We start from the raw sequence: 15074 nt of genomic DNA on the forward strand, positions 1-15074 counted from the left end.
CTCATTCAATGGTTTTTCTTTATCTTTATTTTTTTCTACATTGTAGATTAATATTGAAGACATCCAAACTATGAAGGAACACATATGGAATTATGTGGTAAACAAACAAATGCTCAACAAACCAGAATATGTTTTATAGTTTAGATTCTTCAAAGTAGTTGAATGAGAAGGTGTGTCCAAACTTTTGACTGGTACTGTATATTGATTAATAAATGAGGTATTATTATGGATTAAGTATATTAAGTAGGTGAAATTAACTCCACCCACACCAACTGCACTAAGCAATATTACCCTTATTGATAATCTTAGAATGGGTTAAAATAAAATGCAATAAAATAAAAATGTTAAACCCACAGAATAAAACAAGCACAAACATTTTAACCATTTAGTTTCTGTGTTTATAAAAGGGTTAAATTCGTGCTTTTTATAGTAAAGTACGTATTTTACATACACTTTCAGATTTTCAGTTACAGATATTAACTCAACATTTTGTATTTCCAAAATGAAATTAACTTATAATGATTAACCATTTTACAAACAATGCTACCAAATGGAATTTCGTTATATCACTACAATGACAATAAAAACCTCTTTATCTCTTATCTTTATCTCTTTATTACGTTTACATTAAGGTTGAGGATTGAAGCTCTAAATAGCCATAAATGCAACAACTCGCAAATGAGCAAACAACACAAAAATGATGCAGGGTTGACAAATTTATTGTAAGCTTCACACATATACTGTACAAAGGTATGCCATGAATACAAAAAAAAAAAAACATTCACTCAAAGATTCTCTCATCTTTCCTCTCCTTTTCGGTCCAAATAACACTTTCCAGTCTGCAACCAAAACCACAGTCCAGATGTTCACCCCCTCCTCCATGCATCACTCTCAAGAGAGCACAGAAGCTTCTTGCAGATGTTGTCGCACCACCTCGTCCAGCACCTTGCTCACACCTTTACAGGCTGTCATGGCGGCTTCGATCAGGGACTCTAAGTGATCCTGGTGTAGTCTGGCGTCCATCTGCAGCAGAGCGATCTGACCGCCCCGGGGCAGCAGCGCTAAGGCCAGCGAGCTCACTCCTCCACTTTCTTCTGCGTAGCAAAGGTCGGCGAGGGGCGTCTCATCCACAAACCCGACGGTGCAGGCACACACGTAGTCCCGCATTGGGATGCCGGCGTCAATCACCGCCAGAGTGGCAGCATTCACACACACGCTGTAGTTACCGCCGTCCGACTGCAGAATCTGTTTGGAAATAATTATTAGTATCATTATTAATATTTGTTCCCATAATGGGGAACACTATAAACCCCCAACACATCAAATCCTCCCCCTCACTTATCAACGTTTACCTTCACATAGATGTCTATTTGAGAGCGTGGGTACAGCTGGGTCATCACAGCAGCTTCAAACGTCTGCTTGAGGTGGAGGCTCATCTCAGTGGACTTGCGGTCCCCGTGCGGCCTCCTCTTCCTCTCCGCCGTGCTGAATGTGGCCATGCTGTACTGACAGTTGATCACAGCCCGATCATGACGAATCCGGCTGCGTGAACCTCGTACCTAAGGGGTGGATTGTTGATTAAATATGATCATTAATTAACTTTACGTGAATCCTAGTTTATCATATCAAACTTTTAAAAAATGATATGTCCTTACTTAATGTATTAAGGCAAATCCTAATTAACTGGATAGAATATGGGCATTTTAAATAGGATTTTGCCTTTATTAAGCATACCTGTAAAATTGAATGCAATCCAAAACAACATCTCAACCATATTCTACCATAACAAAGACAATAATGATCAAGTTTGATAGACACACTTAACTGTATGTTAGTTACTGAGGTACTGATTTGCTTGGACTACTACAACACCAACTCTAACTTCAACCTAAGAAGTATATTTAAATTAACACCTCTCAAAGTTTGAACTAATCTTTGTACAGGTAGAATAATGTGGCAGATCTGTTGTACTGGATGACATTAGATTGTACTAATACAGTTGGCAGGGATTGTTTAATATAGTTGTAAACAAACAAAAACACAACAAATTATTCATATTATGATATTGCTTTTAACCATATCATCCAGTCCTGGATATATTTTGCATGCATGACTACACATGTTACTTGTGGCTTTCTTCTAACACATGCAAAGTGTATTTAACCCCTCTGGGTTAATAAATACTACTCTACTTTACCACTGTTATTAATGCTTGCTGTTTACTGTGAAAAATTAAGCAGTCAAGAATAATTTGCATATTATTTGGGTTATGGACATTTATGTTGGGCATTATGGGAAGTGTAAACAACACCCACTACCTGACATTACATTGACATTTTCTTTAAAAACATGCAAATAAGAAACCCTCTTCTAACACATGCACATAATATTTAATTTTTTTTTTTTTAATAAATACTGCTCTGCTTTACCACTGTTATCAATGCTTGCTGTTTACAGCTGCACCTCCATGCTCACCTCATGAGGACCGTAGACCACCGCCAGAGCTTTGGTGTTTCCCTGCTCCAGGTACGCGGAGCCGTCGGCCTGAGCGAACACCCCCATCCGGGCCTGAACCTTCCGCAGCTCGGTGGCTTTCCTCCCGTCTAGACGGTACCCCTGGTCCGACAGCAGCTCCAGACCCGCCATGTTTCCTCAAACTTCGTTCGAATGAGCAGCACCGGAACAACCCACGTGTCCGCCGCCGCACTACATTACCCATAAACCACCTCACCGGAAGAGCTACGGCAACACAAAAGGCCCAAATGCGAAACGTTTTTATCTTGCAAAAAGGAAATTAAAGTTTAGATATGGACAGTACCAGTTAAAAGTTTGGACACATGTTCTCATTCAATGGAAAAATTGCATGCAAAATATATCCAGGACTGGATGATATGGTTAAAAGGAATATCATAATGTGAATAAAATGTTTTGTTTTGTTTTTGTTTGTTTACAAATACAGTACCAGTCAAAAGTTTGGACACACCTTCTCATTCAATGATTTTTCTTTATTTTTATTTTTTTCTACATTGTAGATTAATATTGTAGACATCCAAACTATGAAGGAACACATATGGAATTATGTGGTAAACAAACAAATGCTCAACAAACCAGAATATGTTTTATATTTTAGATTCTTCAAAGTAGTTGAATGAGAAGGTGTGTCCAAACTTTTGACTGGTACTGTGTGTAACATTTATTATAATGCATGCAATTATATAAGACATTTATGTTCCTTTACAATAAAATATGTATAAAAACAATAATGTATTAAGTTGTTAGACTTCACTCTTTATGTACAATTACAATTTATTCTAGTTGACTAATGTATGCAATACAATAGTTATAATAGTTTGTCTGTATATATAATATTTAAGTTACTGTGGATTCTTTACTGTTTTTTTATTGCTCATTTGCTTATTTATAATTACTTATTTTTATCTTGTTTTTTATCAAGTCTCTTGTTTGCACTATCCTCTATGCTGCTGTAATCCTGGAAATTTCCCCGCTGCGGGACTAATAAAGGATTATCTTATTTTATCTTATATTTCTGAACCTCCTCTTATGAAAAATATGATAAAATTGATGTGTTGGTACTAAAATTACCCATTTGAATCCCTGGACAACTCTTTAAGATCAACTCCCCTGCAACAAATAAATCAAACCCTGTGTTTTTATCACATTTGTCAACCAGTCTGGACTTCTATGTGGTTAAATCCAGACCTAGTTCACAGAAATGCGCAATAGTCAGTCTCACAATGCATGGAGAGGTACACAACTTCAACACTTTTAAAAATAAAATTTATTAGCATCTCTAATGTGTATAAATAAAAACATATATGAAACAATGTATATACGTATGATGTAATGAGTTTAACAATAACAAGGTTACATGTGATACAAAGGAGCAGTCTTTATTTTAGCCAGTGTATTGTGAGGAAAACTGTACCTTGAAAATCAAGCCTTCAAATATGCATACCTATAAGTTGCAAATCTACATTCTTTGATAAGAATGAAACAAGGAAATCTGTTTGGGGGTGATTACAGGGAGCATATGGTAAATATGCAGATTTGCGTTCCTGTTTCTTAGGATTTTAAAACATCTTTGATTTAATACATTACAAATCATGTAACTTTATTAAAGGTTTAACTGACAATGTTGCGGCTCCCAAGCCAACCTTCTCAACTTAACATTACACTCAACAAAAATCCTCAAAAGGATTTCACTTCACTCTTTTGCATTTACTGAAGTCACACTGTTCCACAGACTCATAACAAAGGGTCTTTATAAGCCGACCTGAAATCTAGGGACAATATGACTATAATGTTAGACACAGCGACAAAAGAATAGTTAGATACCAAATGACAAACTTTACATGTAACAGATCCAAAAGAATCGACAACTTGATTTGCATTTTACAAGTAACAAGGTTTGTCATTTTCTGCGATGGCTTGCTGTGCCTGGGTCAGAATACCAAGAAGACAGTGAATGGATGCTTTAGTGGGGGGGGGGGGGGGTCTGAGGACTTGGCTCTCTAGGCAAAAAGCAAAGAAAGGAAAGGACCTCTCTTCTTGTGTCACCCAATGATTTCTATTTGGTCATGCTTTCAAAAACTCAATGTGTTCAAATGTCTTAAAAAACTGACAGATATGCACACAGGACGAATGCTACCTCTGAAAGCTGGCCATGATTTTACAACAGCCAATGTGATGCGGACTTGTAACAGAGCATTACATAAACACCGCTGACGCCTAGAGGGAGTAGCAACCCACGCAAGTGTGTGTGTCAAACCGCCATAGACAAGTCAGTTACAATGTGTGGACTCTTATTGGCCATAGTCTCAGTTTTTCCTCATTAATTGAAAAAATATCACATCTTAAAAGGGGATAACAACATCCAAGACTAACTGCTTCAAAGTAAAAAAAAAAACCAAAAAAAGAAAAACGGTGGGTAGGTACAAAAAAAAGGAAAAAAAGAAAAAAGTGGTGTGTCTGCTTTAATACGCAGGTGTACGTGACAGTGAGAGGTTATCGGCACCCAAGGATCATGGCGACCTCATTCAGCCTTATGGAATGAAGGGACTATGTAGTAGATCTGAAAAACGATGGTCTCTGCCCCATCCCAAGTCTTTAGACGAGTGCAAAGATCCCCTTTAATTCCCTGATATATCCATGTTCTCGCATCCTAAAACTCTGCAAACTCCTTTCCGCATTTTTCCGTTACAGAAACACGGATTTCCTCCTCCTCGTAGTCGTCGAAGTTGCTGGTGTCCCCTGGGCCTCTGCACTTTGGTATGAACGGGGCTTCCACCTGCAAGAACAAGAGAACAACATACTTTAAGAGGCAGGATTTAAATTCATTTATCGGCACTGCCAATCACAAGAACACAGTGAAAGGAAAGTCATTATTTCTCTGTTGAAGGACAAACAGAAAAACTTCAAATACCTTTTAGCAGCGTCCAACTGGCATGAATAAATTATGCTAAAATACACTGAGTTGAAGCTCAAAGGGGGCAGTATTATATAAAAAGAAAACCTTCTCCTTTCACACCTTTTAAACGTCGGGATGCATTCATGCAGGCATCTGCACGATAACATGGTATGTTAAATTTGTATTTCTCTCCCAAGCTTCCTTTCTTTCACACAACCAGCTTCATCACTTTTCCTGTTTAGAGAACAAGTGCTTCACCGTGACCTTCTCTGAGGACATACTGCCTGAATCCCCATTTAACGGCAGGCCTTTCATCCCGCCTTCAAGTGTCACCATTTGAAACAGCTATAAACACTTCTGCCTTTAGACCGGTTTGGACGGCGCTTTGTACAAACTACTTCATGTCAAGCATACCTCAGCCTTAAAAGAGATTTAGTTTTGCATTGGAAATATATTTTTACCTCTGTTTTTACCAGCTGTTTCGACACACTATGAAGTTTGACTTTTTGCAGATAAGTCCTCATATTATATTTCCACATTCTCTGATACCTATTATTATTATTATTATGTTGTGATTGCTTTACATTTAATCCATTAAAAACCTGGCAGACTAAATGAAACAACATTTGAGCCCCCTATACAATACACATTTACTTATTTTTCTGAGGTTAAACTCAGTCTATTAACAATAAAAGTCTAATTTCTGTGTGCAGTCGGTACCCAGTACAAAGTCATTTTCATATCCTTAGAGGCTGAAGTTTGACATGCCACAATCTTTAAATTTTGGCATGTTCTGTCTCTGCAAGGTTGTCCAGTCCACCTCCCTGAACTCTGTATTTAGTAAACATGTAGTTTGTTTGGCTGTCAGAGAAAAGACAATGAAGGTGGAAAGATACAGAGGGACATGTCTTTAGCTGGCATTCAAACACATAAATGGTTGTGTTTGTGTGCAGGCCGATCCACCTGAACACCCCTAAAGCCCTTTGTGAAGATCAGGGCAATGAAATGTCTTTAAAATGAATTTCATGTGGAGATGGTCATTCAAAAAATTAATCCGATCACTTAATCAATACAGATGTGGATGTATTATCTTGTGTAAAATGTTACAGTCTTTTATAAAAGTAAATTAAATCTCTTTTGAGGTTTTCGACTGTTGGTCGGACAAAATATTCTTTACTATAGTTTAACATTTTACATACTAAGTAATTGTCAACTATGAAAATAATCATTGTAAAGACAAAAAAGAAAATGAGTGAAAATGGGTCTAAAACAGCCTATTACAATAAAACCACAGCCTGACATTGTCATACAGAAATATCAAAGACGCATATCTACTTTTTTCAATGAATAGAGGCTGTAAATAGAAAAGAATAACCAAAAGAAGGACTCCTGATTCTGTGTCTAACCTAACGAAATAACAAAAACTACTTGTTTCTACTGTTTCTACATCACAGTATGCCACTACATTTTGTCTGGTGGGAGCAGCTTTTTTGCAAACCAACTATTGGGGGCAACACTAAATCAGGCCAATAAAATAAATAGTAGGAAAATAAACAGTGTGAAGCTTATAAAACAGTATTATGATTGTATCATGAGGAAGTTAAACAGCATCAACCGATCAATGAGATTCAAGCCTGAGCAAAATATCTACTTTGATTAATCGAAGAACCCCATTATCATTGTCATCCTGCAAAATGGCATTTGGCTCCGATTGCTCTCAGCCAGCAGAGGAAAAAAATAACATTCGATTGATGAGCAGTCCTCAGATAACTTTCCAGAAACAAATGGTACAAAATAATACTGTTGGAACATCAGAACTGGGAATTTTACAACTAGAAAAAAAAATCAATATCAACAAATCAATATCTAATTAACTGTACCAGTGTTTGGTGTCACTACAAAATGAGTATGGTGTCTTGCCTTTCTCTCGTAGATCGCGATCCAGTCTGTTGTGGCAAACCATTTGTGGCCTTTGATGTCGTTGACTCCGTTCTTCAGGTTGCCGTAACGTTTGGTCAGATCCACCTGCAGCAGGTTTCTCAACAGGTCCTTCAAGTCGGAGCTGAAGTGGGACGGGAATCGTACCTGGAAAGAAGAAGACATTGTTTTTTTTATTTTTCTTCTTCTTTTGCACACACACCTAAACCCGTCATATTCTCAAATCACAGGTAGGAAGCACATTTCAAATGAAAACGCCTGCTTACTTTCCCAGACACGATCTTCTCATAGATCTGGATTGGCTGATCTGCAAAGAATGGAGGGTAACCAGCTGCCATTTCATAGATGAGGACTCCAAGGGCCCACCAGTCCACAGCTTTGTTATAGCCCTAAAAAGATTAGAGAGGGATACTTCTGTTACTGATGTATAACTTTATTGCTAAATCACATGAGAAGGAACTTCAAACCCCCCCATTTGCTAACATTGAGTAAGGGAGCAATTTAACTACGAAAACACAAGTGACAAGAGACATTTCTACCTAAAAGTCTTTATATTACCCAAGGAGTTAAATTACATTAAAGGTAACTTGCATTGGTTTGTTCTTATTTACTTCTTGTACTACAATGTTTCTCAACATGACTCATCTAGTTTGAGAGCTGTTATCATAGTGTAGAGTGAGCTTTTTCAGTTGATAAAAAGTGAGATTTGTACCCGATACAAAAAGACTGCAAAGTGTATTTTGCTTCATTACACTGTCTACTGAAGCAAATGACAAAAAAGCAGAGTGGCTTTTATCCTGTATGCTTGTTCATCAGGCGTATAAGTCTAGCAATAAAGACACTTAAACTAGTGAGACATCTTATCTGCTTTAAACTCTTTTGTAGCTGCGCTGGAAAACCAAGACACTATTAAACATGGTCCATGTTTAACCAGAGAAACAAAAAATGACACAACCAAACAAAAATCTGCTCCCTAAAATGCAATGTGTTTAAAGGGACAGTGTGTAGGATTTGGTTGCATCTAGCAGGGTGGTTGCAGGATAGGTATGAATATTATATTCCATTTCTGCCAATAAATCCCCGGAAATGCTACACACTGGCCATTAAGGTGTTTTTTGTTTGAGTACAAAGACAGGAAAGTGAACATTGTGACATTCGTGTAATATTCTCTCTGCTCAGACATGTAAAAAAATAAAACTCCATACTTTGCTGAGAATGATTTCTGGCGCCAGGTACTCCGGTGTCCCACACAACGTCCAGGTTCTGCCTTTTACCCGCTTGGCAAATCCAAAGTCTGTCACCTTTAAGGAGCATACAGACAACACATGGGCAAAGTGACAACTTGTAAGACAGGGAAGCATTAAGCATTCATTTGCTTTTATTCTAGCTCACCTGAATATAGCCGTGGTGGTCAATGAGCAGGTTCTCGGGTTTCAGATCTCTGTATATGAGATCTAGTGAATGGAGGTACTCAAAGGTCAGCACTATCTGGGCGGCATAAAACCGTGCATGTGGTTCACTGTAGAGGAGGAAAAAAAGACGTGGTCACCATCTTGGTAGCAATCTCAAGAATTTTTCAACGTATGTTAAGATAAGAGAAGATAAGATAAGATAATCCTTTATTAGTCCCACAACGGGGAAATTTGCAGAATTAGAGCAGCAGAGTGGACAGTGCAAACAGATAAGAGACATGAGTAGAAAAAACAGGATCAAAACAAGTATAATAAATAAGTGCTCACACATTAAAAGTATAATAAATAAGTAAAAGAAATAAATTTAAAAAAATAACTAAAATATGACATAAATAGACAGAATGATTGTTAATATTTAACAGTGAATTGCACTTATTATTTATATTGCACAGTGGATATATTGACACAGAGCAGAAAATAAAAGATGAAAACAAGTGTGAATTAAATATTCACACTTGGAACAGTATAAAACTCACCTGAACCTTCCAATTCGTCTTAGATGTGAGAACATCTCTCCTCCTGGAACATATTCCATCACCATGTACAAATTGGAGGTGTCCTAAGAAAAGTAAAGACAACAAACACTTATTTCGTGTTCTAAAACTGTATAAATTAATTTCAGTTGCTAAATAATTAAAGCACACTGTACCTTAAACGCATACTCAAGTTTGACGAGAAAGGGGAAGCTCACAGCCTGTAATATCCTCTTCTCGTTTAGTGTGTGTTCTATTTGCTTGAGTTTCACCACCTGAAAGATAAAAAGAGATAAGATGACCTTGTCTGGCAAATCTCACCCGCTCTAGCAACAGAGATAGCAGGCACAGAAAGGGAAGGCTGACTTTAGTTCTCTATTTATTTTACTTGGGTCCCCCTAGTAGTCAACAAGAACAAGTTTTAATGTTATGTGATTTCAGTGAGATATGAAGGTGTTTGTATTAAGTGTTAACTGCCTATGTCAACACTTTATTTGAAAATGTTCCATGAGGTGGGACACATGCTTCCACTGACCTTCTGCTTGTCCAGTACTTTCATGGCAAAGTACTGCTCTGTTCCTTTGTGTTTCACCAGCATGACTCTTCCAAATGAGCCGGTACCCAGGGTCTTTAATCTCTCAAAGTCGTCGAGGCACGTTGTGCTCTGTGAAAAATAACAACGCGTTAGCCTACTCTGTGGACGCAGCTACTAAAAGTATTGAGTTTTTATCATTCTTACCTGTGGTGGGCATTCCCATTTCCGCAAGAAATCTTCTTTGGCTTTGGCTAGAAACTCTTTGACTAAAGAAATAGAGCACAGGAAGATAGTTAGCTCCTGTCTGGTTAAAAAAAAATGGATTATTGGCATAAAAACACATTGGGTTTTAGATTAAACTGGCAAAAAGACCAAATGCTATAACATACTAGAAGGGCAAGGATAGAAATGTAGGAAATGGAAATTTAAAAATCCGTAAATCAATGGAGAAAAACACGGGCAAAGTCAACTCTCATCTGGACATACATTAAATGGGATACAAAACAGATCACATACTTTGATTTAAAGTTAAGACCAAACACAAGGCAACAACATCGAGGACAGGCAGACTAGTGATGCATGCCAAGACACTCAGTTTATTTATTTCTGTTATTTAGTAGCCTTATTTTAAAAAAAGGGACAGGGGGGGATTACACACAACAGTCAGAATTACAGGGTAGGTTTATCTGAGCATCTTGTGCATCACTTAATACAGTTTGGGAGAAGGCTATTAAACACAGCATAAAAAAAATAAATGGTAAGCAGAGACAAACCAATGTATGTGAAATCCAGATTGAGAGAATGTGGATAACAAAAACACTGACTTATTATTAAAGCACACAATAAAAGCAAGCAGATCTAGCAATCTAGTTTGTCACAATAAGACCAATGGCATTCTAGTCATCTTTTGGAGGAATGAGCATACCAAAAGTCTCTATTGATCACCAAGGTTTTGCAGGAACAATCACCCACATGGATGGGATGATACGGAAGAGAAGACAGAGAGAAATATAGAGTTTCATGTACATAACAACAAGTATAAGACATCAACAAACATGATATGTAGTGGGAAAAAAAGCAACAGGAATGAAAACAGAGTTGACGTTCACCAGAGGAATTTAAAACGGAGACTGACTGTCTACTGAGGTAATTGAAGAACAGGTGTACCAAAGGGCCGTGTAGCAGGCATTCATTCATGCACATTAGGACAGATGGACAAGATAACACTGCATACTGGAGAACAAAACATTCAAAACCGACATTATTCTACAAAGCTTTAAACTTTTCTGTAGCTGCACCCTAATCAGTGAACTTATCTCTCTCACTATAAAAGTTTTGAAAAATAGAGTCATACAGGGTCTGTAAACTTCCGGTAGCCTCGCCTCGAAGTCGATGTTTTTTTGGATTGGGTTTTAGTTAGATGCCTAAGATAAGGTCTGTGGTAAACACAAGCTAAAAAGATGTTAATGTTTTGTTCTACGACATAAAATACTGCAGTAAATACCCCTCTTTTTTATCTTTCATGTGTCTCTAAAAAGGCAGTTGCTAACAAATGAGACAACAAAAACGTCATCACGCCGACTAGTCTGCCTTCATGGCCTTGTTTTGCATATACTTGGGCTCATGTGACCGGGGTGTAGTTTGTTTATAGCCTTATTATCTTTAGCTTCAAAAACCTGTTGTGTTCGTTAGTGAAAATGATCGTGCTGAACAAAACATTCATCATCATAAACGTTTGTTTTCCACAGAGCTTATTTTCTGCAAACAATCCAAAATTCGAAGGTAAAATATCATTAGCTTTTTGTGGAAGATAACCAGTAAGATGCTAACTTCCGGGCTTGGCCTACAAAAATACTTCATCCCTCCAGCAGAAAAATAGAGCTAAAACAATTAGTAACCGACAGAAATATAATCTTCAACTATTTTATAATCTGTTCATTTTAATTTTACAAGCAAAAATGTCAAACACATCAGCAAATGATCACATTTAAGATGCTGGAATAATAGATAATGACATAATTAATCAACTACATATGACCAACTAATTGATTAATTCCTAAACATGGTAGCTCTAATTAATCAAGATAATAATCTGCAGATAAATTGTTAATGACAAAAATGTTAATTGAAGACTAAAAGTTTGTTTGTTTTGTTTGTTGTTTGCTCCTTTGTGTTCTTTTTTGTTTTGTTTGTCTTCGCCCTATGTAAAGCGTCTTTGAGTACCTAGAAAAGCGCTATATAAAATTAAAGTATTAGTATTAAAATAAAAAAAATGATACAATGACTTAATATCACCCATTCAATCAGAGATACATTAAACATTTGAAAAATAGTCGGTCTTTTTGTATGCACAAATGTCTATTCAATATTTTGTGCCTTGAGGGACAAAATGGTCCAAAGCAATCAGTTTTTTTTCCAACCCCTCATGACAGCAATCCCAAAATCCAGACAAGCATAACTTGGTTCGGTTATGTCAGACTGTTGTGTTACACAAGAGTGAAACACAATACATGGGCACGCCGAAATAAAATATGTGTCACGACAGCAGCTGTTTAATCTCCCTGTGCAAGCGAGTGTGCAGAGGTGCTGTTTCAACGGCCCCGACTAATGTCAGCTGTATACAGTAAACACAGGTACTCTAGCGTGTATATACACAGCACTGTAGGCAGCCAGGTGGCCTCGGCAGAGCAGCTACACTCCTGACAAATCTGCAGCTCAGGGCACAGTGTCAGCTTAAACAGGTTTAACAGCTCGCAGTATCTAGGGATCATAGTTACGCTCAAAAGAAATGCTTGGCAGTATGGGAACTATTGCTGATCTGATCATCTCTGTCTGCCTGAGAGGCTCTGGTTGGCACCGCTCACTGCGCCTGGTCTCTCTCAACAGGTCAATAAATCTAAGAGGAAGGTATTCACTGCATCATAAAGTGTCAGTTCTTTAAACAAAGTGTGTAACTGAACACAGACGGTTCTCCGCGTGCTTTTTTTTTTTTAAGATTGTAAAAATGCTTGAAAGTAGTTGACAATTTCTGTGCATAAGTGATGAATTTGCGGCTGTTTAATGCAAATGACTTCTGCAAAATAAGACTGCAGCTTTTTTTTTTTATCTTTACAGCCAGGTATAGGGGAAACATTTGTGATTTATCACACAGGATGCTCCATGATGACCGACTGCACGCATCAAAGTATACGAGCGTGGAGTAAAACTGGCCCAGGCCTGGTTACGTCAAACCTTTCAAAGCTTGTAATACCCCTTATCCTCTGACGGAGGTCTGATGGAAAGCTGCTCCAGTCAATGACGAGCTGAATGAGGGAAGCGAGCCCTGATGGACCTCTACCACTGCAAGATTAGAAAAAGAGCTCAAGTACCACAATTCAAGTGTGTTTGTCTGAGCGTGCGCGTGTGTGTGTGTGTGTGTGTGTGTGTGTGCTGGGAATACAGTAGTACGTCCAGTTTTATGAATGGAAAGAGGTGCATTTGTCATTTCTTCACCATATTTGGTCAGGGTGCTGTACAGAGGGAAAGATTTTGTTTATGTAGCCAAGAATAAAAAAAAAAATGTGGCAGAGCAGCCCGAAGCAGAAACAGTCCCACAAGTGCCTTCAAGTAAGAAAAATAAATAATATAATGGCTTTTTGTATGTTTTTTGGGGGGGGTTTTGTGGTGCAGATCAGTGCAAAGTTTCTGTTTGATGCAGACAAACATACATTGAGTGTTATATATATAAGTTAATGAAGACAACACAGGGGAGATGATGAGTCTTTATTAACTCTGTGTGTGTGTGTGTGTGTGTGTGTGTGTGTGTGTGTGTGTAGGCCTGAACAGGGGCCTTAACCCCCCCCACCAGTCAGCTAGCCCTTCTTGTGCTCCAGTTGGTATGCAAAGCAGCCGTTTATTTTTTCAAACGTGTATCAAACGGCTCCCCAGCAGCCGTTTATTAACGCTTTTAAAGCACTGTCAATGCGAACCCCCCTTCCCCCCTTTTGCAACATCCACGGGGTCTTCTCGCTACGAGCTAAGGGGGTTAAACGGACGGCCTTTTTTTTTTTGACGTAACCAACCGTTGGACCGTTAAAAAAAAGCAGCGTTCTAACGGGCGGTTTGTTACGTGTCAAACGGCTAATATATAAATATATGCAAATTAGTTAGTTTTTTTTTTCTTCTAACCAAAACGACGGTTAGGACTCACCGCTCTCGAGCTCGTTGCCCTTCTTGGCGGTGGCAGCGTTCCCCATGGTGTGGAAGACACGGCGGAGGAGACGGCGATGGCGGTGGCGGAAAAAAATATAAACCCCCCACCCACCCCACTCCCTCAAAACCCCCGATATGAATATTCAGTCGGTGTTTAGCTAAACGTAAAGGGGCAATACAGTCCAGTATCCCTTCCAGCGACCCCCCACCCCCCTTTTTGTCACTCTCCCTTCTCTGTGTCTCCCTCTCCTTTCTTTCCCCCCCCCACCCCGGGAAAGATGTCCACTCTAGCTCAGTAACGGCTGTGCGGTTGACATGAAGCTAGCGGTCACTTCTGTTTCGGACTCAGCTGCTCTCTCTCTCTCTATATATCTCTATGTCTCTCTACCTCTCTCTCTCTCTCTACCCCCTCCTACCCGATCAACACTGTGCTGCATTCACGGTCCGGTGGAGAGTCGGGTTTTTTTTTTTTTTAGGTCCGTTGTCAAGACACCCAAAAAAATCTTGCTTCTTCTCATCTGGAAGCACAGATATGGGATGACATATTTTGCGTTTATCAGATGCAAACATTAAAATAAAAGACTCTTTCCAAGAAGTGGTGAAAGAAGTATCAACACATTTTATATATTATATTTTATATGTTTTTGAAAAATAAGTAATAAAAGAGTTTAAGAATACTCTGTTGCAAGTAAAAGTCCTGTAAAAGCATTATCATCTTTATATATACAGTACCAGTCAAAAGTTTGGACTGGTACTGTATGATATTTATTTCCATTTTATTTCCATTTTATTTCCATTTTATTTTGTTAAATCGGCAGAGCAAAAGAACTATTAACATATATTTAAAAAAAACAGAAGAATTATTTTGATTTATAATGAGCTTTAATTAGTTAATAAACATATTAATGCCCTACATACAGTACCAGTCAAAAGTTTGGACACACCTTCTCATTCAATGGTTTTTCTTTATTTTTATTTTTATTTTATTCTACATTGTATATTAATATTGAAGACATCCAAACTATGAAGGAACACAT

The 15074-nt window shown here is 38.1% G+C and overlaps 2 protein-coding genes across 2 annotated transcripts; both read right to left on the reverse strand.

Annotated features, from left to right (window-relative positions):
- Positions 1-709: 709 nt before the first annotated feature.
- Positions 710-2720, reverse strand: exosc4 (exosome component 4). Its single transcript, XM_054596550.1, has 3 exons — positions 2476-2720; positions 1353-1559; positions 710-1245 (listed from the first exon to the last, which is right to left on the reverse strand). Exons 1-3 carry the CDS (start codon positions 2644-2646, stop codon positions 892-894), a joined length of 732 nt encoding a protein of 243 aa, XP_054452525.1. The 5' UTR covers positions 2647-2720; the 3' UTR covers positions 710-891.
- A 1061-nt stretch (positions 2721-3781) lies between these two features.
- prkacbb (protein kinase, cAMP-dependent, catalytic, beta b) lies at positions 3782-14125 on the reverse strand. Its single transcript, XM_054625857.1, has 10 exons — positions 14036-14125; positions 10051-10112; positions 9847-9975; positions 9488-9586; positions 9315-9397; positions 8759-8885; positions 8572-8667; positions 7633-7755; positions 7349-7513; positions 3782-5308 (listed from the first exon to the last, which is right to left on the reverse strand). The coding sequence occupies exons 1-10, from the start codon at positions 14079-14081 to the stop codon at positions 5183-5185; spliced, it is 1056 nt and encodes a 351-aa protein (XP_054481832.1). The 5' UTR covers positions 14082-14125; the 3' UTR covers positions 3782-5182.
- Positions 14126-15074: the final 949 nt, after the last annotated feature.

Source organism: Anoplopoma fimbria, chromosome 3 (assembly GCF_027596085.1).
Source record: "Anoplopoma fimbria isolate UVic2021 breed Golden Eagle Sablefish chromosome 3, Afim_UVic_2022, whole genome shotgun sequence".
In the NCBI taxonomy this organism is placed as follows: domain Eukaryota; kingdom Metazoa; phylum Chordata; class Actinopteri; order Perciformes; family Anoplopomatidae; genus Anoplopoma; species Anoplopoma fimbria.